This window comes from Procambarus clarkii, chromosome 23 (genome assembly GCF_040958095.1).
Source record: "Procambarus clarkii isolate CNS0578487 chromosome 23, FALCON_Pclarkii_2.0, whole genome shotgun sequence".
Classification (NCBI taxonomy): Eukaryota; Metazoa; Arthropoda; class Malacostraca; order Decapoda; family Cambaridae; genus Procambarus; species Procambarus clarkii.
Window position 1 is genome coordinate 6,850,249 of NC_091172.1, and position 23,011 is coordinate 6,873,259.

Below are 23,011 nucleotides of genomic sequence, written 5' to 3' on the forward strand. Positions count from 1 at the left end.
TATAAATATATATATATATATATATATATATATATATATATATATATATATATATATATATATATATACATATATATATATATATATATATATATATATATATATATTATATATATATATATATATATATATATATATATATATATATATATATATATATATATATATATATATATATATGTTGTACCCCGTCACGCAGGGTGCAGTCGCACCTCCACAGATCTCCAGTATCATCTATTGATACTGGTGATGGCTCAAAAGGGGCCACCACGTACGGGCTATTCATGCCCGTGCCACCTTTTGGATGGCTTCATCTTCATCTTAACACATTCACAAGGGAGACATCTCCCGTCATGCAGGGTGCATTCCCACCTCCACTGATCTCCAGTATCAGCTCTTGATACTGGTAATGGCTCAAAAGGGCCACCACTTACGGACTATTCATGCCCGTGTCACCTTTTGGGTGGCTTAATCTTCATCAATCAGTGTTTAGCATTTTTTATTGTGATTCATTGCACAGGTTCCTGAAGGATGTTTTGATGTTAGCCAGCCTCGTGTATGTTGCAGATGTAACTTCTAGATATTTCTCTCTGTCCGTTTCATGAAGTACTTCATCTTCTATTCTGTATCTTGTGTCTGATCTTCTGTTTCCACTGCCTAGTATCATTACTTTACATTTACTTGGGTTGAACTTTAATAGCCATTTGTTGGACCATTCATTCAGTCTGTTTGAATATTTGCATCATCATCAAACAGTGAGAGAAACGAGTCTATACCATCTGGGAGATCATTTACATATATCAGAAACAGTATAGGTCCAATGACTGACTCCTGCGGGACTCCACTGGTGACGTCTCACCAATCTGAGACCTCACCCCTCACAGTGACTCGCTGTCTCTGTTACTTAGCTACTCCCTTATCCAATGGAGTACCTTTCCTTTCACTCCAGCCTGCATCCTGAACACAGTGTGAGTGTGTGTGTGTGTGTGTGTATTCACCTAGTTGTGCTTGCGGGGTTGAGCTCTGCTCTTTTGGCCCGCTTCTCAACTGTCAATCAACTGTTTCTACTACTTTTTTTCAACACCACTCACACCCCAGGCAGCAGCCCGTGACAGCTGACTAACTCCTAGGTACCTATTTACTGCTAGGTAACAGGTGCATAGGGTGAAAGAAACTCTGCCCATCGTTTCTCGCCGGCGCCCGGGGATCGAACCCAGGACCACAGGATCACGTGCCCAGCGTGCTGTCCGCTCGGCCACCGGCTGTGTGTGTGTGTGTGTGTGTGTACTCACCTATTTGTACTCACCTATTTGGGCTTGCAGGATCGAGCATTTATTCTTGGATCCCGCCTTTCTAGCCATCGGTTGTTTACAGCAATGACTCTTATCCCTTTTCCCTATCATATCTAGTTTTAAAATTATAAATAGAGTTTGCTTCCTCAACCTGTTCCTTAAGTGCATTCCATTTTTCCACTACTCTCACGCTGAAAGAAAACTTCATAACATCTCTGTGACTCATCTGAGTTTTCAGGTTCCACCCATGTCCCCTCCTTCTATTGCTATTATGTGTGAACATTTCATCTATTTCCACTTTGTCTGTTCTCCTGAGTATTTTATACGGTCTTATCATAATCCCCCGCTTCCCTCTTTTTTCTAGTGTCGTAAGGTTCAGTTCTTCAAATGCTCTTCATATCCCATCCCTCGTAACTTTGGGACAAGCCTCGTCACAAACTTCTGAACCTTTTCCAGTTTACTTATGTGTTTCTTCAGGTGAGGACTCCATGATGGGGCGGCATAATCTAAGACTGGTCTCACGTAGGCAGTGTAAAGCGCCCTAAAAGCCTCCTCACTTAGGTTTCTGAATGATGTCCTAACTTTTGCCAGTACAAAGTACGCTGCTGTCGTTATCCAATTTATATGTTCCTCAGGAGTTAGATTAGGTGTTACGTCCACGCCCAGGTCTCTTTCTCGAAACGTCACAGGTAGGCAGTTCCTCTTTATTGTGAACTGGCCCTTTGGTCTCCTATCACCTAGTCCCATTTCCATAACTTTACATTTACTCGTGTTGAACTCCAGTAGTTATTTCTCTGACCATCTCTGCAACCTGTTCAGGTCCTCTTGGAGGATCCTACAATCCTCATCTGTCACAACTCTTCTCGTTAATTTTTCGTCATCCACGAACATTGACATGTATGATTCCACTCCTGTAAACATATCATTTACGTAAATTAAAAATAGAATTAATCCCAGCACCGATCCTTGTGGTATTCCACTCGTTACTGTTCGTCAGTCCGACTTCTCACCTCTTACCAATACTCTCTGGCTCCTTCCTGTAAGGTAGTTCCTTACCCATGCTAGGGTCTTTCTGCTTACTCCTGCCTGCCTCTCAAGTTTGATTAGCAGTCTCATGTGCGGTACTGTATCAAAGGCCTTTTGGCAGTCTAGAAATATGCAGTTTGCCCAACCATCTCTGTCCTGCCTTATCCTTGTTATTTTATCATAAAATTCCTAAAGGTTTGTTAGGCATGATTTCCCTGTCCAGAACCCATGTTGGTGCTTGTTTACAAACCTAATGCTCTCCAGGTGTGCAACAAGTCTTGACCTAATTATTCTTTCAAGTATTTTGCAGGGGATGCTTGTCAGAGATACGGGTCTGTAGTTAAGTGCCTCCTCTCTATCTCCTTTCTTGAAAATCGGTACGACATTTGCTTTCTTCCAGCAACTGGGCAATTCTCCCGACATAATGACTCATTAAAGATCATTGCTAGAGGCACACTGAGGGCCTGCGCTGCCTCTTTTAGTATCCACGGTGATACTTTGTCTGGTCCAACCGCCATAGTTGCATCCAGTGTTGTCAAATGTTTCATTACCTCCTCTTCTGTCACCTTTATATCTGATAGTCTTTCATCTAGGGTAATCTCTTCTAACAATGGGAACTGCTCAGGCTCGGTTGTGAACACTCCATGGAAACTAACATTCAGTGCCTCGCAGATTTCCTTGTCACTTTCTGAATATGACCCTTCGGTTTTCCTTAATCTTGTCACTTGATCGTTTACCGACATCTTCATTCTTATATGGATATGTAGTAATTTAGGTAGTTTTTATCGCTTTGATTGCAATATCATTCTAATAATTTATTTCCGATACTCGTCTTATGTTAATGTAATCGTTCCTAGCTCTCTTAAATGTAATCCTGTTGTTCTCTGTCCTTTGTCTTCTGTACTTCCTCCACTCCCTCCTGCTTCTCATTTTTGCTTCCTGACACTGTCTATTAAACCATGGGTTATTATATTCCCCTCCTGCATATTTCCTTTGCTGTTGGGATCAATCTCTCTTCGGCCTCCTTGCATTTCCATATGACTTGGTTCATCATATCCTGCAGTCTTTCCCCTAATTTCCTCCTCCCACTGCACTTCTCCCAGGTAGTCCCTTATCCTTCGGTAGTCCCCTTTTCTGTAATCAACTCTCCTTTCCCATACCTCTTGTCCTTTGGTCTCAATTTTGAGCTCCATCATGTAGTCAAAGACTAGGACACAATGGTCACTGGCTCCTACTGGTATGTCATGTTCCAAATTCTCGACGTCTTCCACATTCTGGATGAAAATCAGGTCTAATAGGCTCGGCGTATCCCCTCCTTTTTCCCCTTGTGTCTTCCTTCACATGTTGTGTTAGGAAATCCTGTCTAAAACGTCTACTAACTTCGCTCCCCACGTTTTCTCCCAGCAATGGGGATTTCTTGTTTCCCCAGTTTTTCTCTCCATGATTTAGGTCCCTCATGACCAGCAGTTTCGCTCTCATTCTATGCGCTATTGTTGCTGCCCTCTGCAGTTCATCTATACATGCCCTGATGCTGCCATCATACTCCAGCCTGGGCCTTCTACTGTTTAGTGGGGGGATTGTAGATGATCAAGATCACAATCTTCTTCCCATTCGCTGTCAGAATTCTATGTATGGAGCTTGTGCTTTCATTGGTACCCCGATTTTCCAGGTCATGAAACTTCCATTTCCGCTTTATTAGGAGTGCCACTCCCCTTCCCTGTCTCTGTGTCCTTTCTTTTCTTATCACCTGGTACCTCTCTGGAAAGATTGCATCCGAGAACATGCCATTTATTTTAGTTTCCACTATTGCAACTATGTCGGGATCTGCCTCACTAACTCTTTCTTTTATCTCTTCTGCTTTATTGGATACCCCATCAGCATTGGTGTACCAAACCTTGAGACTCTTCTTGAAAACTCTGGTACCAGAGTTCGCTCATTCTCTGGGGGTCTAAGGGGTGGATGGGGGCTGGGGGGTGCCTTGGAGGGGTGCTGGTGGCTGCCTTGGGGTGCCTGGGAGGCGAATGGTGTCTGGGCATCTAGGGGGTTAGGAAGGGCATAGTGGGTCTGAAAATTAGGGAGGAGTCTAAATGGCATAGAGGGGTTGAGAAGTAGAGTGAGGCTGAGTGTCTGATAAAGATTGAGAGATTGGGTGGGAGAAGGATAGTGGAGACACAGGGCTGAGGGGAGAATGGAGCATGGGTGTTGGGAGTGGAAGACAGGGTGTATCAGTCAAAGGGGGGAATCAGGGGTAGGTGGGGGTTTTGGGGTAGAATAGGGGAGGAGGGAGATGGGGGAAGGGGTTATCCCTGGAAACACAAACCGAAACTGTCTCTATTTTCCGCTTGTTACAACTTGTAATAAAGTTGTTACATCTTGGCTTAACGTGTTTATGACGTATTAGAACGTTGTTACAACTTGATATATTGGTTGTTATAACTGGTTAGGAGGTGTTAAAACTTGCTCGAACGTTGTAGCAACGTCGTAGTTTCGGTGTGTGTTTGGCGGGTATAGGAGGTCACAAGGTGAGGGGGTTATATGGGAGATGGGGGGTGCAGAGCAGGGGTGCGGGTTGGGTGGGGTTTGGGGGTGAGGGGAAGAGGGGGGAGCAGGGATGGAGCAGATGGAATTGAAGGCAATGGGGTAGAAAGGGTAGGGAAGCTGGAGGGGGTAGTAGAGAAGGAGGGATCAGAAGGTGGGTTTGAGGAGGGTATGGCTTGGCCCGATAGGGTCATTGAAGGGTGCAATGCAAGTGTGGAAGGGGCAGGGAAGTTGTTGGGGGTTGAAGCAGGGGAAAGGGATGGGAGGGCAGAGTTGGGGAGGGTGTGACCTGGGAAAGAATGGTGGGACTACTTGGGAGACTAGGGTTTCGGTGTCTTGCAGGCCATTTCGCCTTGCGGGCTGTTTGTTCATCTTTCGTCATATACCTCTCAATAAACACAATGTAATGAGCTTCGATGCCTCTGAGTTTGTTCTTCATTATGTAATCCACTGCCTCTTCGTTAGAGAATTGTACCAGAACAGGTCTATTCTTGGTACAATTGTAAGGTCCAACCCGGCGGCTGAGTTCCACTTCGTTTCCTGCCATCTCGGTCTTAATACATCTCAAAATCTCATGCAATTCATATTTTTTTTTTCATTTTTATCCTTTTTTGTCTTGATGTTGCTCCAGATTTGAATAATCCTTAGAGTATAATTGAGCGCCTTCTCAGTGATTCACTCTCATGCTGGTAGCCCCTCCCCTGGATACCCCCCATCTCTCCCACACTCACTAATCCATTCCACTAATCCACTGTCCCTAGACATGCTGTTAATCCTTCCTAATTCATTTGGGAGCCGAGCACATTCACTCTCCCATTCGTCCCTGCTCTTCCTGATTTCTTCCTGAATATAGTGCATAAGCTCTTGTTTCTGTCTCTCAACCTCGTCCTGTATTTGTTGAAATATCTCACTTTTAATCTCTTGGATTAGATCCTCCATCCAAATGCTCCTCCTCTCTACAAATTTCCCTATTAACTTGTCTACAAATCTATCCTCCTCATCTTCCTTGCTGGTGGTTGATCGTGAGACCCTTCCTGATTTTGTCATTGCAATAAACAACCTAACCAACAGGCGCTCCAAAATACCTTGCACGATCTGCTACACAAACGGCGAGCAAGTACTCCACACGGTGCGTCAGGTGTGAGGTCCTGATCGGTCACAGATTGAGGTTGGTGAGGTCGCGGCCACCACGAGGTCTGCTCCACTATTCCACAATACCACAGAATGTTCAACACTTATTATCGATGGTGCTATTGCTACTTTTTTCTTCACTTTCTTGTGGTTTGAGTCAGTTTACTAGTTATTCATTCACTTATATACACTTTTTTCACTTCAATGTAATCTGATTATCCCTCCCTATTCACTAGTAGTCCAAGAGCTTCCCAGACCTCACTTTTGTCCATCACGGCTGACTGACCACGACTGTGTGTGCGTGTGTGAGTGTGTGTATTCACCTAGTTGTGTTTGCGGGGGTTGAGCTTTGCTCTTTCGGCCCGCCTCTCAACTGTCAATCAACTGTTTACTAACTACTTTTTTTTTTTTCTACACCACACACACACACACACACACCAGGAAGCAGCCCGTGACAGCTGACTAACTCCCAGGTACCTATTTACTGCTAGGTAACAGGGGCACTTAGGGTGAAAGAAACTTTGCCCATTTGTTTCTGCCTCGTGCGGGAATCGAACCCGCGCCACAGAATTACAAGTCCTGCGCTCTATCCACCAGGCTACGAGGCCCCAGGCCTCGTGTGTGTGTGTGTGTACTCACCTAGTTGTACTCACCTAGTTGTGTTTGCGGGGGTTGAGCTCTGGCTCTTTGGTCCCGCCTCTCAACCGTCAATCAACAGGTGTACAGATTCCTGAGCCTATCGGGCTCTGAAATATCTACACTTGAAACTGTGTATGGAGTGAGCCTCCACAACATCACCCCCTAATGCATTCCATTTGTCAACCACTCTGACACTAAAAAAGTTCTTTCTAATATCTCTGTGGCTCATTTGGGCACTCAGTTTCCACCTGTGTCCCCTTGTGCGTGTTCCCCTTGTGTTAAATAGACTGTCTTTATCTACCCTATCAATCCCCTTCAGAATCTTGAATGTGGTGATCATGTCCCCCCTAACTCTTCTGTCTTCCAGCGAGGTGAGGTTTAATTCCCGTAGTCTCTCCTCGTAGCTCATACCTCTCAGCTCGGGTACTAGTCTGGTGGCAAACCTTTGAACCTTTTCCAGTTTAGTCTTATCCTTGACTAGATATGGACTCCATGCTGGGGCTGCATACTCCAGGATTGGCCTGACATATGTGGTATACAAAGTTCTGAATGATTCTTTACACAAGTTTCTGAATGCCGTTCGTATGTTGGCCAGCCTGGCATATGCCGCTGATGTTATCCGCTTGATATGTGCTGCAGGAGACAGGTCTGGCGTGATATCAACCCCCAAGTCTTTTTCCTTCTCTGACTCCTGAAGAATTTCCTCTCCCAGATGATACCTTGTATCTGGCCTCCTGCTCCCTACACCTATCTTCATTACATTACATTTGGTTGGGTTAAACTCTAACAACCATTTGTTCGACCATTCCTTCAGCTTGTCTAGGTCTTCTTGAAGCCTCAAACAGTCCTCTTCTGTTTTAATCCTTCTCATAATTTTAGCATCGTCCGCAAACATTGAGAGAAATGAATCGATACCCTCCGGGAGATCATTTACATATATCAGAAACAAGATAGGACCGAGTACAGAGCCCTGTGGGACTCCACTGGTGACTTCACGCCAATCGGAGGTCTCACCCCTCACCGTAACTCTCTGCTTCCTATTGCTTAGATACTCCCTTATCCACTGGAGCACCTTACCAGCTACACCTGCCTGTCTCTCCAGCTTATGTACCAGCCTCTTATGCGGTACTGTGTCAAAGGCTTTCCGACAATCCAAGAAAATGCAGTCCGCCCAGCCCTCTCTTTCTTGCTTAATCTGTGTCACCTGATCGTAGAATTCTATCAAGCCTGTAAGGCAAGATTTACCCTCCCTGAATCCATGTTGGCGATTTGTCACGAAGTCCCTTCTCTCCAGATGTGTTACCAGGTTTTTTCTCACGATCTTCTCCATCACCTTGCATGGTATACAAGTCAAGGACACTGGCCTGTAGTTCAGTGCCTCTTGTCTGTCGCCCTTTTTGTATATTGGGACCACATTCGCCGTCTTCCATATTTCTGGTAGGTCTCCCGTCTCTAGTGATTTACTATACACTATGGAGAGTGGCAAGCAAAGTGCCTCTGCACACTCTTTCAGTACCCATGGTGAGATCCCATCTGGACCAACCGCCTTTCTAACATCCAGATCCAGCAGGTGTCTCTTGACCTCCTCTCTCGTAATTTCGAACTCCTCCAAGGCCGCCTGGTTTACCTCCCTTTCTCCTAGCACAGTGACCTCACCCTGTTCTATTGTGAAGACCTCCTGGAACCTCTTGTTGAGTTCCTCACACACCTCTCTGTCATTCTCTGTATACCTGTCCTCGCCTGTTCTAAGTTTCAATACCTGTTCTTTCACTGTTGTTTTCCTTCTGATGTGACTGTGGAGTAGCTTTGGTTCGGTCTTGGCTTTGTTTGCTATATCATTTTCAAAAATTTTCTCTGCTTCTCTTCTCACCCTGACGTACTCATTCCTGGTTCTCTGGTATCTCTCCCTGCTTTCTGGTGTTCTGTTATTCCGGAAGTTCCTCCACGCCTTCTTGTTCAGTTTCTTCGCTTCCATACATGCCCTATTATACCATGGATTCTTTTGTTGCTTCTCGGATTTTTCCCTTTGGGCCGGGATGAACCTGTTTACTGCCTCCTGACACTTTTGGGTAACATAGTCCATCATACCCTGTACAGACTTGTCTCTGAGGTCTGTGTCCCAAGGTATTTCACTTAGGAAACTTCTCATCTGTTCATAATTCCCCTTTCGGTATGCCAGCCTTTTGATTCCTAGTTCTTTTTGGGGGGAGATAAGTCCTAGCTCTACCAGGTACTCAAAGTTCAATACACTGTGGTCACTCATTCCCAAGGGCGCTTCCATCTTAACTTCCCTTATATCCCATTCATTTAGGGTAAATATCAAATCAAGCATTGCTGGTTCATCTTCTCCTCTCATTCTTGTTGGCTCTTTGGTATGCTGGCTTAGAAAGTTTCTTGTTGCCACGTCCAGCAGCTTAGCTCTCCATGTTTCTGGTCCTCCATGCGGGTCTCTGTTCTTCCAATCTATCTTCCCATGGTTGAAGTCTCCCATAATTAGTAGTCCAGATCCATTCCTGCTAGCAACAGAAGCTGCTCTTTCTATTATGTTAATGGTGGCCATGTTGTTTCTATCATATTCCTGTCTAGGTCTTCTGTCATTTGGTGGTGGATTATATATGACTGCGACTATAATTTTTTTCCCTCCATTTGTTACAGTACCTGCTATGTAGTCACTGAAACCTTCACAGCCCTGAATATCCATCTCCTCAAAATCCCAGCCTTTTCTTACCAGCAGAGCTACACCACCCCCACCTCTTCCTTCCCTCTCTTTCCGCATAACATAATAGTCCTGTGGAAACACTGCATTTGTTATTGTTTTCGTGATCTTTGTTTCTGTGAGGGCTATTATGTCTGGGTTTTCCTCTAGTACCAGTTCTCCAAGCTCATTTGCTTTATTTGTAATTCCATCTATGTTAGTGTACATCGCTTTGAGGCTCACTTTCTTCTGTCCCTTCTCAAATCGCCTCCTTGGTGAGTGTTCTGCTGGTGGGGGAGGCTGTTCCATGGGTGTGAGGACCTGTGAGGTGGGTAACAGGATCTCAGAGGATACTGGAATGAGGGGCGGGGGATCCAGTGAAGGGGGAGGGACAGGGAGGGTATGGGGTGAAAGGGGAGGGAGGACGGGAAGGAAAGGGGGGGAGGGAGGACTCGGGAGGAGGGGAGGGGTAGAAGGGTGGGGATTGGGTGTGGGGGGAGGGAGATTTGGCTGAACTTTTGAGTGGGGGCAGGGAGGGTTTGGGGTAGGGGGGTTTTCTATGCAGAGGAGGGAGGCGGGGTTGTCCTCCCTTCTGGTGTTACTGGGTAGCTGGTTGTGGGTTCCCCCCTCGCCTCTGGGTGTGTGTGTGTGTGTGTGTGTGTGTGTGTGTGTGTGTGTGTGTGTGTGTGTGTGTGTGTGTGTGTGTGAGTGTGTGTGTGTGTGTGTGTCTGTGTGATTGTGTGTGTGTGTGTGTGTGTGTGTGTGTGTGTGTGTGTGTGTGTGTGTGTGTGTGTGTGTGTGTGTGTGTGTGTGTGTGTGTGTGAGTGTGTGTGTGTGTGTGTGTGTGTGTGTGTGTGTGTGTGTGTGTCTGTGTGATTGTGTGTTTGTGTGTTTGTGTGTGTGTGTGTGTGTGTGTGTGTGTGTGTGTGTGTGTGTGTGTGTGTGTGTGTGTGTGTGTGATTGTGTGTGTGTGTGTGTGTGTGTGTGTGTGTGTGTGTGTGTGTGTGTGTGTGTGTGTGTGTGTGAGTGTGTGTGTGTGTGTGTGTGTCTGTGTGATTGTGTGTGTGTGTGTGTGTGTGTGTGTGTGTGTGTGTGTGTGTGTGTGTGTGTGTGTGTGTGTGTGTGTGTGTGTGTGAGTGTGAGTGTGTGTGTGTGTGTGTGTGTCTGTGTGATTGTGTGTGTGTGTGTGTGTGTGTGTGTGTGTGTGTGTGTGTGTGTGTGTGTGTGTGTGTGTGTGTGTGTGTGTGTGTGTGTGTGTGTGTGTGTGTGTGAGTGTGTGTGTGTGTGTGTGTCTGTGTGATTGTGGTGTGTGTGTGTGTGTGTGTGTGTGTGAGTGTGTGTGTGTGTGTGTGTGTGTGTGTGTGTGTGTGTGTGTGTGTGTGTGTGTGTGTGTGTGTGTGTGTGTGTGTGTGTGTGTGTGTGTGTGTGTGTTATTGTGTGTGTGTGTAAATCACGAAAATTAACATGTGATGAAAAATGTGACAGTGTCAGACCACGAAGAAAAGGATTGAAACAGGAATTTCCTTAAGTACTTTCGTATTTAATAATACATCTTTAGAAGGATAGTACAAGTACAGAACAATAGTACTTAAGGAAATTCCTTAATTCATTGAATACGACTGCATATTCTGTATTGGTTATTTTCTTATTTAGGGCTTCTATCCCTCTGACTAGTGCTCTAGCATCTTGGTTTAATTGGAAGAGCAGTTCTTCAAAGGTCATCTTCGTTCGATGTGAAGAAAAAGAAATAAATAACTGAATAATGTATTACTCATATTGTAAAATTTACATAACGTTTCGAACCTACATGGTTCATTCTCAAATGATAAGAAAATACAGGATGTGTTAGATTTATACCATTAAGGGGTCAGGTGAGGACGAAGCACATACAAAGATTAATCAGGTGTAGTGGGCGTAGCATGTTGAGCAGTGTCTTCTATGCTGGCATCTTCATGTTCCGGTCTTGTTCTTACTCTCATGGTGGGTTATCTTGAGATGATTTCGGGGCTTTAGTGTCCCCGCGGCCCGGTCCTCGGCCAGGCCTCCACCCCCAGGAAGCAGCCCGTGACAGCTGACTAACTCCCAGGTACCTATTTACTGCTAGGTAACAGGGGCATTTAGGGTGAAAGAAACTTTGCCCATTTGTTTCTGCCTCATGCGGGAATCGAACCCGCGCCACAGAATTACGAGTCCTGCGCGCTATCCACCAGGCTACGAGGCCCCTTCACTGGGTAGAGTGAATAGTTCCATAATTTGGGTATTTATGGTAAGTTGTTCTATTTTTATATGGATTGCTTCAAGAATTTGTAATCTTCTTACATCTTGGGTTTTGTCTGTTATACAAGTGCCTTCATTCAACATTTCTCTCTTTAGGGTGATGTCATGGGCTTGTCTAATGTGATTTTGGGGGGCACCTGATTGAAGATGACTGGTCAAACGCCTCGTCAGCTTGGTCGACGTCATACCTATGGGCTTAGATTGAAGGCTACATCCTTCGTGGGAGCAGGTGTACATATGTATAGCACGTTTGACTGCTGTAATGGGTTCTCCGGCGGGCTTCGGGCTGTTTTTAATAAGGAGGCCTTATTAAATTAGGCCTAATTAGGCCTATTAGGCCTAATTCTTTGTTTTATTGAATATGATTAGTTCTACGTTATGGGTAGGATTAATGCTTTTTACTCCTTTACGGATTATTTCTTTCATTATCCGTTCTTCTTTTTTATTTTCACTGTGCATAGTTGATTTATATTATAATTTTATTGGAGGTATTGTAGTTTCTGTTCTTGGTTCAGGATTGTACCATCGATCCAGGTGTCGTCTTATTGTAGTGTTTATTTCTGTGTTGCTGTATCCATTGTTCACCAACACCTGGGTTATTCTTTCAAACTCCCTACTCACGTTGCTCCCATTCAGAGCAGTGGGTAAGCGCTCGACGATATAAGCGTTGAGAACACTGGCTTTGTATCTTTGGGGGCACTCACTCCTACCGTTCAGGCCTAATCCTATGTTTTTAGGCTTGGTATATACACAGGTGCTTAGAAAGGTTCCTGTTTTTGTTATTAGTACATCCAGGTACGGCAGACTGTTTTTTCACCGTTTTCATGGGTAAAACGGAGTACTGACTCTCTCTCTCTCTAGATGGCTTTTTAGATCAATTAGTTCATCTGAGTCTTTTACTATGACGAATATATGTCATCTACATAACGGCAGTATACCATTGACTTTTGCCTACTACTAAAGACTCTGTCTTCGATGGTTCCCATGTAAAAATTAGCGAATAACACTCCTAAGGAGGAACCCATTGCTTCTCCATCTATTTGTTGATACATGTTACCTTGCCAACTGATGAAAGGAGCTTCCTTTGTACATGCCTCGAGAAGGCTCTTCAAGTATGGCTCGGGTATGTCTAATTTGGGGGTGCTCTCGCCTCTGTTTACTCTGTCCAGTATCATACCTATGGTTGTGTCGACTGGGACGTTGGTAAATAGGGATTCTCCAAGGCAAGGTAACATGCGTATCAACCCTGGCTAACACCTACATTGACTTCAGTGTTGCACATCTGGGTGACACTGTGACTCATAAGGAATCAGCAAAGTCCTGTAAGGTCAGAGAACTGGATCACCACTACAATTTTGTACCCATTGCTTCTGAAACACTTGGTGCCTGGGGTAAGAGTGCCACCAGTTTTTTAAGGAACTATGTTCTAGTATAATTGAAACAACAAGAGACCCTAGAGCTTCCGCTTCCTTTTCCCAGTGCAACAGTCAATTTTTGCACGTTCGACCAAATAATTGTTATAAATACTATCACTATAGGAAGATGGGTGGCATTTTAAGTAAACATTATCCTATATCCAAAAGCTCATGTGAACAAATGCTTGCTTCCCAAAGAATGCATTACAGTTTACTGACATCGAACAAACTCTCCTATCGTAATAATGACTACTACCACAGGTGTTGACTAATTCCTAGCTGGATCATTAATGGAAAATTTTTACTTTCCATTAAACGGTAAATATATGCCAAGTGTTGGAACATCCTTGTCTCTCTCTCTCTCAAAAAAAATAATAAAACAAATTTCACAAATTAAATTTCTGAAACATGTAAATATTTTTTATGTATTGGAGGATTCAGTTGTCAAAAATATAAATATTTATTAATTTTTTCTTTGAAGAGTGATTATGTTTCAATTGTGTTCTCAGTGACAACAAAACATTATAAAAGTGATTAATTAAATTTAACCATAATAATCATAGATCATTTATGTTTTCCTTCAATATTTAGTATGTAACTCTTTTCAATAAAATTAGAACTGTTTCTTAACTCAACTGAAGTTCTGCATAGTTCCGTTTTTGCAGTATCAGCATCGCAATATTTTCCATTTACTTTGTTATTATATAGGATAAAAACCCATACTTATTTATTTCTGAATTTTATGTAAAGATTTACACCCTTTTCGTGCAAATCTTTACATAAATTGCCGAATACATAATTGTGGGCTTTTACCATATGTTATTATGCCTGTGACAAGATATTACAATGTCTTGTTTGTTATTATTAGTATTGTAGTGTTTGTAGTAGTAGTGAACAATTGTAGTGTTTGTAGTAGTAGTGAACAATTGTAGTGTTTGTTGTAGTGAGTTTATATGTAGTGGCATCAGCAATACTAACTGCAGTATTTTCATTATTGCCATTTTTTTTTTAAATATGGATAAGTTCATACTTTTCTCGAAAATGCATGTCATTTTTTCAATAAAGTGGTTACGAAACTTATTTTTCACAGCCAGCATTGTAAGCTGGAAAAAGTGCAAAATATTTATATAATGTCTTATTTGCTACGTTATTATGTCTAATCAGATGGAACTTAGTGTAGAGAGGAGTAGATATTCTCATCCATATGTTGTAATAAATAACTTTGATATGACCTAAACGATTCGCAGCTTTGTTTTTCTATTTACTCTGTCTCTCTCTCTCTCTTTTCTATCTGTTTTGCCCTCTATCTCTCTCTTTCCGTATATATATTTTTTCCAACACGTATTTTAAAAATAAAATTACATTTCTAAAATAAATGTTGTTGTTGTCACAGACTGCAAAACTACAACCAGCGCGTGTTTAGCCAAGAGAGGCCACTGCAGCGACACATGCAACAGAGATGAGGACACATTCAACAATATCTGCAGTAGTCCAAGCTGCTCCTGTTGCGTTAAAAGTAAGTTGTTTACGTAAATAATCAGTCCATTGATACAATAATAAAACTATTAACATCCATTTTCATCTTTTTACAGTAAAGATAATTATTCTGATTGTGTAGGTTGATTGTCAAACTTTATACATAATGTTGTTGATTAAAATATAAAATTTGCGTCAAATAGTTCGGTTACAAATGTTATAATTATTGTTAAACACAGACGCGCTGATTTCTCATATATTTAAATGAATCTGTTGTCTCATTCTTACTGACAGTGTGTCATTGAGTGGAATGTTTACTGTGTTAGTGGCTCTTAAGTGCTCCAGTGGGTATGATACATTGCGTGTAGGGGTAATAATGTTGTGTTTGAGTATCTTATAAATGTCTTATTTGCTGGATACGACATAGGCATTTCAGAGCTCCTATATATATCTCTTATATCTCTTGGCTGTTATAATGGACATAACAGTTCTTTTCTGATCATCCTGCAATAGTACTTTTCTTCTAAACGTCGGTCAAGAATTTTGTAAGCTCATAAGTTTTAATTTTTTTTATATTTTACGTACTGTTGCCTCTACTAGTATTTATAAGTGATGACCTGACAGAAGCCTCGTGCCAGAGTCAGACCAACGAGTGCAGAGCCAAACTGGGCCGCTGTGGCTCCACGTGTGGCAAAGATGAGAATCCGCTCCTGAATCTTTGCACAAGTAAAAACTGCTTCTGTTGCGTTAAAGGTAAATTATATTATAATTCATTGAGTAAATTGAGTGGATAAATATTTGTTATTGTTTTATGTTTCTATGAACTATAGTAACATAGCATTATGTGTCATTTGTTATAAACAATGTATTTTCAAACTAATAGGGAAAATAAGTTTTGATTTATCACTTATTTATGTATACACAAGATGATCAAAGAGATTGCATGTCTATGAGTTCGTCTAAATACATGGGTTTGTAACGTATACAAGGATGCAATTTAACTTTATGCTTCTAATGACCTTATTTCACTAACTGTATAAAGTAATTCACACGTTGTACACTGAACAGTGTTATCAGTAGAGCTCCAGTGTCATTCATTATCAAACTGTTCATAGTTATTATTTTTTCTACTCTAAATATTTCAACATTCCACATCTCGAACACCTTGAACAATGCCCCTGTGAGTAGTATAAAGTACGCCAAGTACGTGCGATTTTGGTTTTTTCCCACGCACGTACTTGGCGTACTTTATACTACTCCTGTGGAGCAAATTGTAATACTAACCACATATTTGTCTTGCAATTACCACGTTCTTTTTTTCTTTTGAAATACATATAAAGTGTGATTCCTTGTCTTCAAAGCAGGAAATCTTCCATATATCTATTCAGGTTTATAGCGCTCATTGATCAAGGCAAATTGGGGGAACTTCGACAAGCCACCGGCTTCCTGACCACGTCAAGGCCACTAGTGTTAATAAATTCTGTTAAATAAGTAACTCAGATAAATTCATTATAAAGTGTAAAGTCCTGTTAATTACAACACAATATCATAGAAATTAATAATACTCCGATAGGGCCCATATTGACCCATAAAAGAATGCTATATTGTAAAGGCACTATACATATATATATATATATATATATATATATATATATATATATATATATATATATATATATATATATATATATATATATATATATATATATATATATATATATAAATATATAAATGGAAATGTGCGTTTCTTTAAAATCGGTACTCTCCGAAAGTTCTTCACCGATTGCTTTGAAATTTTGACACAACGTTGCATTCGAATAGGCGCGTCTTTTTATATACCTACTATATAGATGCCACCCCCTGTGACAGGTAAAAACATGCGTTTTTGAAAAACAGCGCCATCTGTTGCACATAATAGCAATATTCACGCTATACAAAATATGTCACGAATTCCATTTCAATGTTTCCGATTGCATTGATAAATTTTATTTTCATTGATTTCGATTTATTTTATTTTTTATTGAATTATTTTGTGTGACATTGTGTTGGAATTGCGCTGTGTTGTTTACTATACTGTTCATTTCGTAAGTATAAGTATAGATGCCACACCTGTGACAGGTAAAACTATTTATGTCGCCAGTCAAACACATGTTGGAGAATCTGGTAAGTTCCACTAGAAGGTCTTTGGCAGCATCTCCAAGCACCGGGTTCAGCATTTGTTTGATGTGCTGGGGTTTTAGGCCTGCAAAGCCCCTTGCTGAACCTGTTGGGAAAGACATGGCTGCTTTGTACACCTCAGATTCTCAAACAGACAATGGATCTACGCCAGTATTGTGTTCCTGGGGATCCCTTCTACTGTCTGGAGCTCTGGGTGGGTGTTTGTCTTGTAGAGCCTCTGCTGTCGTGGCGTTCCTGGGGGCAATAGTGTCATCGCTGGTTATGATTCTGATGGCACCTGTGGTATTTTTCTTCTATTTTCCAGGTGATCGGTGTTCTCATTTTGTGGTTCACGGGTGAGCTATTGTTGGTCGCCCTGCGACTGGTGTTCTTGGCACGAGGGGGGGGGGAGGCAGACCAGGTTGTCTGCTCTGAGGAATTCATTAAGAGCCCTAATTACTGAGGTTACTAATGACCTACTGAAAGTGTTTTTAATGTTTTACCTCTTTCTGCTGATATTCTTGTTAAGTTTTGCAATCTTTTAAGTTTTGCATTAAAGAATGTTAATTTACCTTTAATAATAAGAATTACTTACAGACTTTTGGAATGACAATGGGGAATCCTTTATCGCCATTGCTTTCAAACTTGTACATGGAATTCTTCGAAAAGAAATTTATTTCAAAAATTACCCCTGGAATCATTCCATGGCTTAGATATGTTGATGATATTTTGTGTATATGGCCGACAGATGTAAACACAGACGACTTTGTAGCTAAACATAATAATCAAGTTTCCTCTATAAAATTTATTATAGAGACTTAAATTGATAAATGTTTGCCATTCCTAGATGTACTTAATAACTTCACTTAAACACTTCATAACATTGTTATGGCAAAAGTATTGATAGACTGGAAAAAATGCAAAATGAAGCACTCAGAATAATACTTGGCTGTCCTATAACTACTAAAGTTCTCAACATGCGGAAAGAATTAAATATACTTAGCATTCGAGACAGAATATTTGAAATTAATCTTATGATGGGACTAAAGCTTCTGCGTGATAACAAAAACAACATTGTGTCAGTTAAACTGTTAGAACACATACGAAATGGAACCAGTGAGTCTAAATGGATTCAAAGAACAGCCACTCATATTAAAATGATGGGACTGCACGATGTATATACAGATGAAAGAGTATAGCGCTTCCTTCCACCCTGGCAGATAGTACCTTTTGACATCCTGTCCCCTGCATACCCCACCAAGAAACTAATCACAAGCAACCCTCATGCTCAGCTTGCTGCTAAATTAAGCACCATAGAACACATTCACAATATACAAGCTGAAAACAACATAACACAGATCATATACACTGACGGATCACTCAGTACACCTACAGGGAGGGCAGGAAGTGCTGTTATTGCTCATCAGCCCGATGGCAGCACAATTCAAAGGAATATTCGAATTAGTAACTGGGCATCCACAATGCAAGCTGAGTTGGTAGCAATACTGGTAGCACTCGAAATCATTGACAACACTGAAGTAGACAGCTTAATTATTTCTGACTCCCTTTCCTCACTACGAGCAATAAACAGTTTGCAATCAAGTAATAACGTGCTTGTCTTGGAATCTAGACGTAGATATATAAGAATACTTAGCAAGAGGGTAAATATGAAAATGTTGTGGATTCCTTCTCACATTGGCCTGCAGGAACATGACAAAGTTGACGCCCTCAGGTGCTAAGGCTGCAGTAAATAAAGACAGTATTGAACGGAATCTTGAGTTATCAAATAAGTCCCTTAAAAGTGTCATTAGACAAGAACTCCTGGATGGATTTGAAGAAAATAGAACTGTGCAAACTGGAACTAGTAGGTCCATTGTTCATCACAATGAAATGTGTGAAGTAAAACATGTGTATGGGCAAGTAACAAAGTAAGTAGACTAACAGATGTTGTCACAGCTTGTATAAGATTTGGCTACAAGTATCTCTGGCAGTTCGGCTTGTATAGGGATCTAGATGAAGTAAAGTGTAAAGTGTGTGGACAAAGACAGGGACACACACTCGAACACTATATCTAGGATTGTAGTAAAATTGAGCCTTTTAGAGATAGATCTGAGATCACTCTGTATGCTATGGCAACCTATCACACAACCGTTGTGTGAAAATTTCAAAGCAATCGGTGAACTGAACGCCTGTGAAGGACTCGAACCTTGGAAGGCCAGGTGTTAACGCCCCGTTGACACAACCAGTACTCTAGACCCTTATACCACGGCAGATCGTTAAAAAAAAATTGAAAGTCGGGAGCATTAACCAAACAATTTCAACTTCCCAACGACACCAGCCGTGATAAGAGATCAAAATTCATTTTTATCAGTCAATCACATTACTAGAAAGAATGTGAGCCTCATATATACACGGTACACTTGCATAAACTCATAAGTCATATGTAATACACAAAGAACTCAACCCCTATGAAGGACTCGAACCTTGGAAGGCCAGGTGTTCGTGCACCGTTAAAACAACAGTGTTCTCACACTGTTGACACATATATTATCTGCCAATTATCGTGGCGGACAATATATATAGTTAAAGTGGTGGCGCCACATTAAGAGGTCATATTATTGTCCAAACTACATTGTTCCTCTTACGGTCGTGCATATCCTTGTTGAATGTCCAGATTTCCAGAACGTGTGTGTCTTGCATCCTAATCGTCCCTCGCGGTCATCTGTCCCCTCGATAGAATTATTGGGGAATCAGATACCTTTGATATTGTTCGCTTTATGCGCTTTTGCTCTCGTATGTGCATCCTTAGTGATATTTATCCCTTTCTGAATATCCTTCACATATGATGGTGCTATATAGCGTTCCTGGAGCCGTCGGCCGAGCGGACAGCACGCTGGGCACGTGATCCTGTGGTCCCGGGTTCGATCGCGGGCGCCGGCGAGAAACAAATGGGCAGAGCTTTTTCACCCTATGCCCCTGTTACCTAGCAGTAAAATAGGTACCTGGGAGTTAGTCAGCTGTCACGGGCTGCTTCCTGGGGGTGGAGGCCTAGTCGAGGACCGGGCCGCAGGGATACTAAAGCCCCAAAATCATCTCAAGATAACCTTCCCGGCTTGGTACCTTCTTTTGATAATTACTTACTTTCCTATTTTTAAGTAGTTTGCATATAGCCTTCATTTCTTTTTCTAATTTTCTTCATGGATGGGTGTTCATTTTAGTTTAATGTTTATTCAAATTAACCAGATCAGTGGATCTTGTCATGTTATTTGACCTACTCCTGCTACTAATACAACCATATTATGTTATTCTAATTATCAAATCTTTTAATTAAGAAGATTTCGGTAATTATATTCTTTATTCACAAATTTTCAGCTCCGCTTACTTCCTGTGAACAAGAAACTGACTGTGCCATGATAAACGGCAAATGCAAGCCCAAGTGTGTACTTCCCGAGAAGTCTTACCCAGAGCTTTGTGAGAGTAAGTCGTGTACCTGTTGCTCATCCAAGGCCAAGCCCAACAGCCCTCAGACCTGCTTGCTGGCGAATGGAGAATGCATAGCCACTTCTTATCCATGCTGGGGCGTCTTCTGGGGCAACTGTGGCTCCAGCAGCCAACGGTGCTGCATCGATTAGGAATCAGAAACACGACCTAAATTTATAAATTTTCAAAATGTGTGGGTTTTATTTTTGGTTTTAGATCCATGATCAGGTCAAGTAACGTTCTGCACCTTTGTATGAATACCCAGTATATTTCAGTATATTTCCCAGTATATTTCCCAGTATATTTCACAGTCCTTGGCATATTTAAAAATGTATATTCATATAGAATAATAAGTGCCCTTTTATATCCATTCCTACTTCCAAATTTGCAGCCCCCTCTCAGGCTGTAGAACAGCACCAAAAACGTTGTTAAATTATAAGTAGAGTAAATTATATCGTTATCTTTCAAAATGTCTTCTTTTGCAAAATATATGTATTATTATGAACATCTTTACTTACAAAATTAATATTTAACTTTGAAAGTAGAAGTAATGATGATGATGGTTAAATAAGGTCTTCCCTAGATCTACAGTGTACTAAAGTATGAAGTTACTACATGGTTAAATAAGGTCTTCCCTAGATCTACAGTGTACTTTAGTATGAAGTTACTATTTGTGGGGGTCATAATCAACTTCACAAGAATCTGGGTCCTGTGTGATTTCAACCTCAGTTGTTTAGAATCACATTTTCGAATTTTGTTGCTTTCTGTGTATTGAACACAATTTTTGATTGAGTGAATTTTTTCTATGTTTTGATCTTACATATTTTGTTCGTATTAACAAAATGTTAATGTAATGCAAAAATTAGTGATAAAGTTATTGATGTTGCAATTGAAAATAATCATATTTTATATTTTATTTACCTTAAAACTATGTGCCAGGAAAAAGAGTTTTATAAATGGCATAAAAAACACTTTTATGTTTTTACATGTATTACAGAATAATACCTTAAAAAAAATTAATAATTCAACTAAAGTTTCAATGAAAAAAAATATAAATCTGAAGTAAAAAATATTTATTTATACAAAAAATTATGAACACCTAAAATTTGAAAATTTCCAAAAGAAATCGAAAATATATAAACAAATTACTTTATAAATCAGATTTTTTAAATGTCAGTTAAAATTATTGTTTAATTTGCACTATATTAAATACCACATGGGGTACCTGGTGGTGCAAGAGAACATCCATCATTGCTCCCACCACCACCTGTTCCACCCCCTCTTGTCCCATCCTCCCCTTGACCCCCTTTTCCTACCCCCTTGGTCCCACCCATTAGACCCTTCACCCTATCCCCCCTCCCCCCCCCTCTTCCCCCCCCCTCAGTAATACCCCTTCTCTCAGAAAACATATTATTAAAAATGTGCACGGGTAAACTTCACCCTCTACGGACATCTCATTCCCGATTTTTTATCCATCCAGTTGGTCTGCCCCTTTCTCTTTCTCCTCCCACTTCTCCCTCTCCTCCACCACCATGGTCCCACCCTTCTTCTCCCCTCCCCAGAAAATTTATAATTCAGAAAATTCGTGGGGGTAACCTTCCCTCTCTACAGACATCTCATTCCCAGTTTCATCTCGGATTAATTTCAGACTTAATGAAAGTCACTCAGGAGTGTTGTGTTACTTGATATATTGTTGAAGCATTCATCTTGGGCCTACCCCACCCGTCCAGTACCCACACTATTTCCCCTACAAATTTGGGTAAGTCTAGGCCCACGTGTCTGACCTCCAACTTTGAACAGACAGACAGATAGATAGATAGACATTCTCACTTATATTATAGACATCTGATCATTTTAAAATTTAACAATTTGGATCATAACTAAATTAAGAAATATGAGAAGTAAAACCTAATAAAGGGCACTTCTGTCTACTGTAATATAATCAGCAGCCCCGTACCTACTGTGGTATTCTTATGCCATAGAAGTGTGGTAGCTCCACTGCACGCTAAAATGCAGTTCAATCAGTCATGTATCCTCTAAATTATTAAGGTGGGGTTGGAGAATTCTTACAATATTTCTCCTTCTTAATGTTTAAAATGGTCTTAGAGCGCACCTGTTCCAGAAAACATATGTAAAATTGTATGATATTGTGGAATTTGAGAAGAAGAATTAGGAACGAACAGAAGTTTTGCATGGAGAAAAAATTATAGTTGAATGTTTAATGTTCTTAGTTTATGTACTATTAAGATAAAAGGAAATAATAATGAAGAGGTGACTGGAGAAAATGTCATAAGAAAAGAAGTGAGATTAGAAGAAAGAAACAAGTATGTTTCTTTATGAATAAAAAAGTTAAGAAACAATAAATTATTTGTACTATTATTATATGCATATTGAATGTGTGCATTGTGAAATTATAGTGGGAAACAGTACACATAAGTAAGTACAGTACAGTAAGTACACTTACTACTCGCCATAAGTAAGGTGTAATGAAGTAAGAGCGAAGAGGTAGAACAGCTTATTGACACAGCTTGGGTGCATAGGGGAATTGTGTAAAAATCCTGGTTTGTGTCTCGGAGAGGCTGCAGGATCCGAGTAAGGTCAGTAGAACTTCCGGTTGCAATTCTTTTCCATGCCATAGCTCAGTCGATTAAGGCAGCGTCTGGGATCCTCTCGGACGTAGGTTCGAACCCTCGTCACGGCCCAAGATGTTTATACCCTGTCGCCTCCAGATGAACCTCCCTAAACCCAAAAACTCATTTCATATATGTTTGTAAATACCCGGATGATCAGGTATCTTAGAAGCGTGCGCAAGTTTCAACACAATAGTTCATCACTCATCTCGAAGCTCGCAAGCAGTCATGATAGATGGGACTGCTAGAGATATC

General features: G+C 41.2%; 1 protein-coding gene across 1 annotated transcript in view; it reads left to right on the forward strand.

Moving 5' to 3' along the window:
* LOC123753024 (keratin-associated protein 10-6-like) overlaps positions 1–20,984 on the forward strand; it is an 80,532-nt gene extending 59,548 nt beyond the window's left edge. The window contains exons 9-11 of the mRNA XM_069329623.1: positions 14,407–14,529; positions 15,114–15,242; positions 20,019–20,984. Of these exons, the coding sequence (XP_069185724.1) occupies positions 14,407–14,529; positions 15,114–15,242; positions 20,019–20,278 (512 nt within the window). The 3' untranslated portion in view covers positions 20,279–20,984. The remainder of the gene's footprint in view (positions 1–14,406; positions 14,530–15,113; positions 15,243–20,018) is intronic.
* The last annotated feature ends 2,027 nt before the right edge of the window (positions 20,985–23,011 follow it).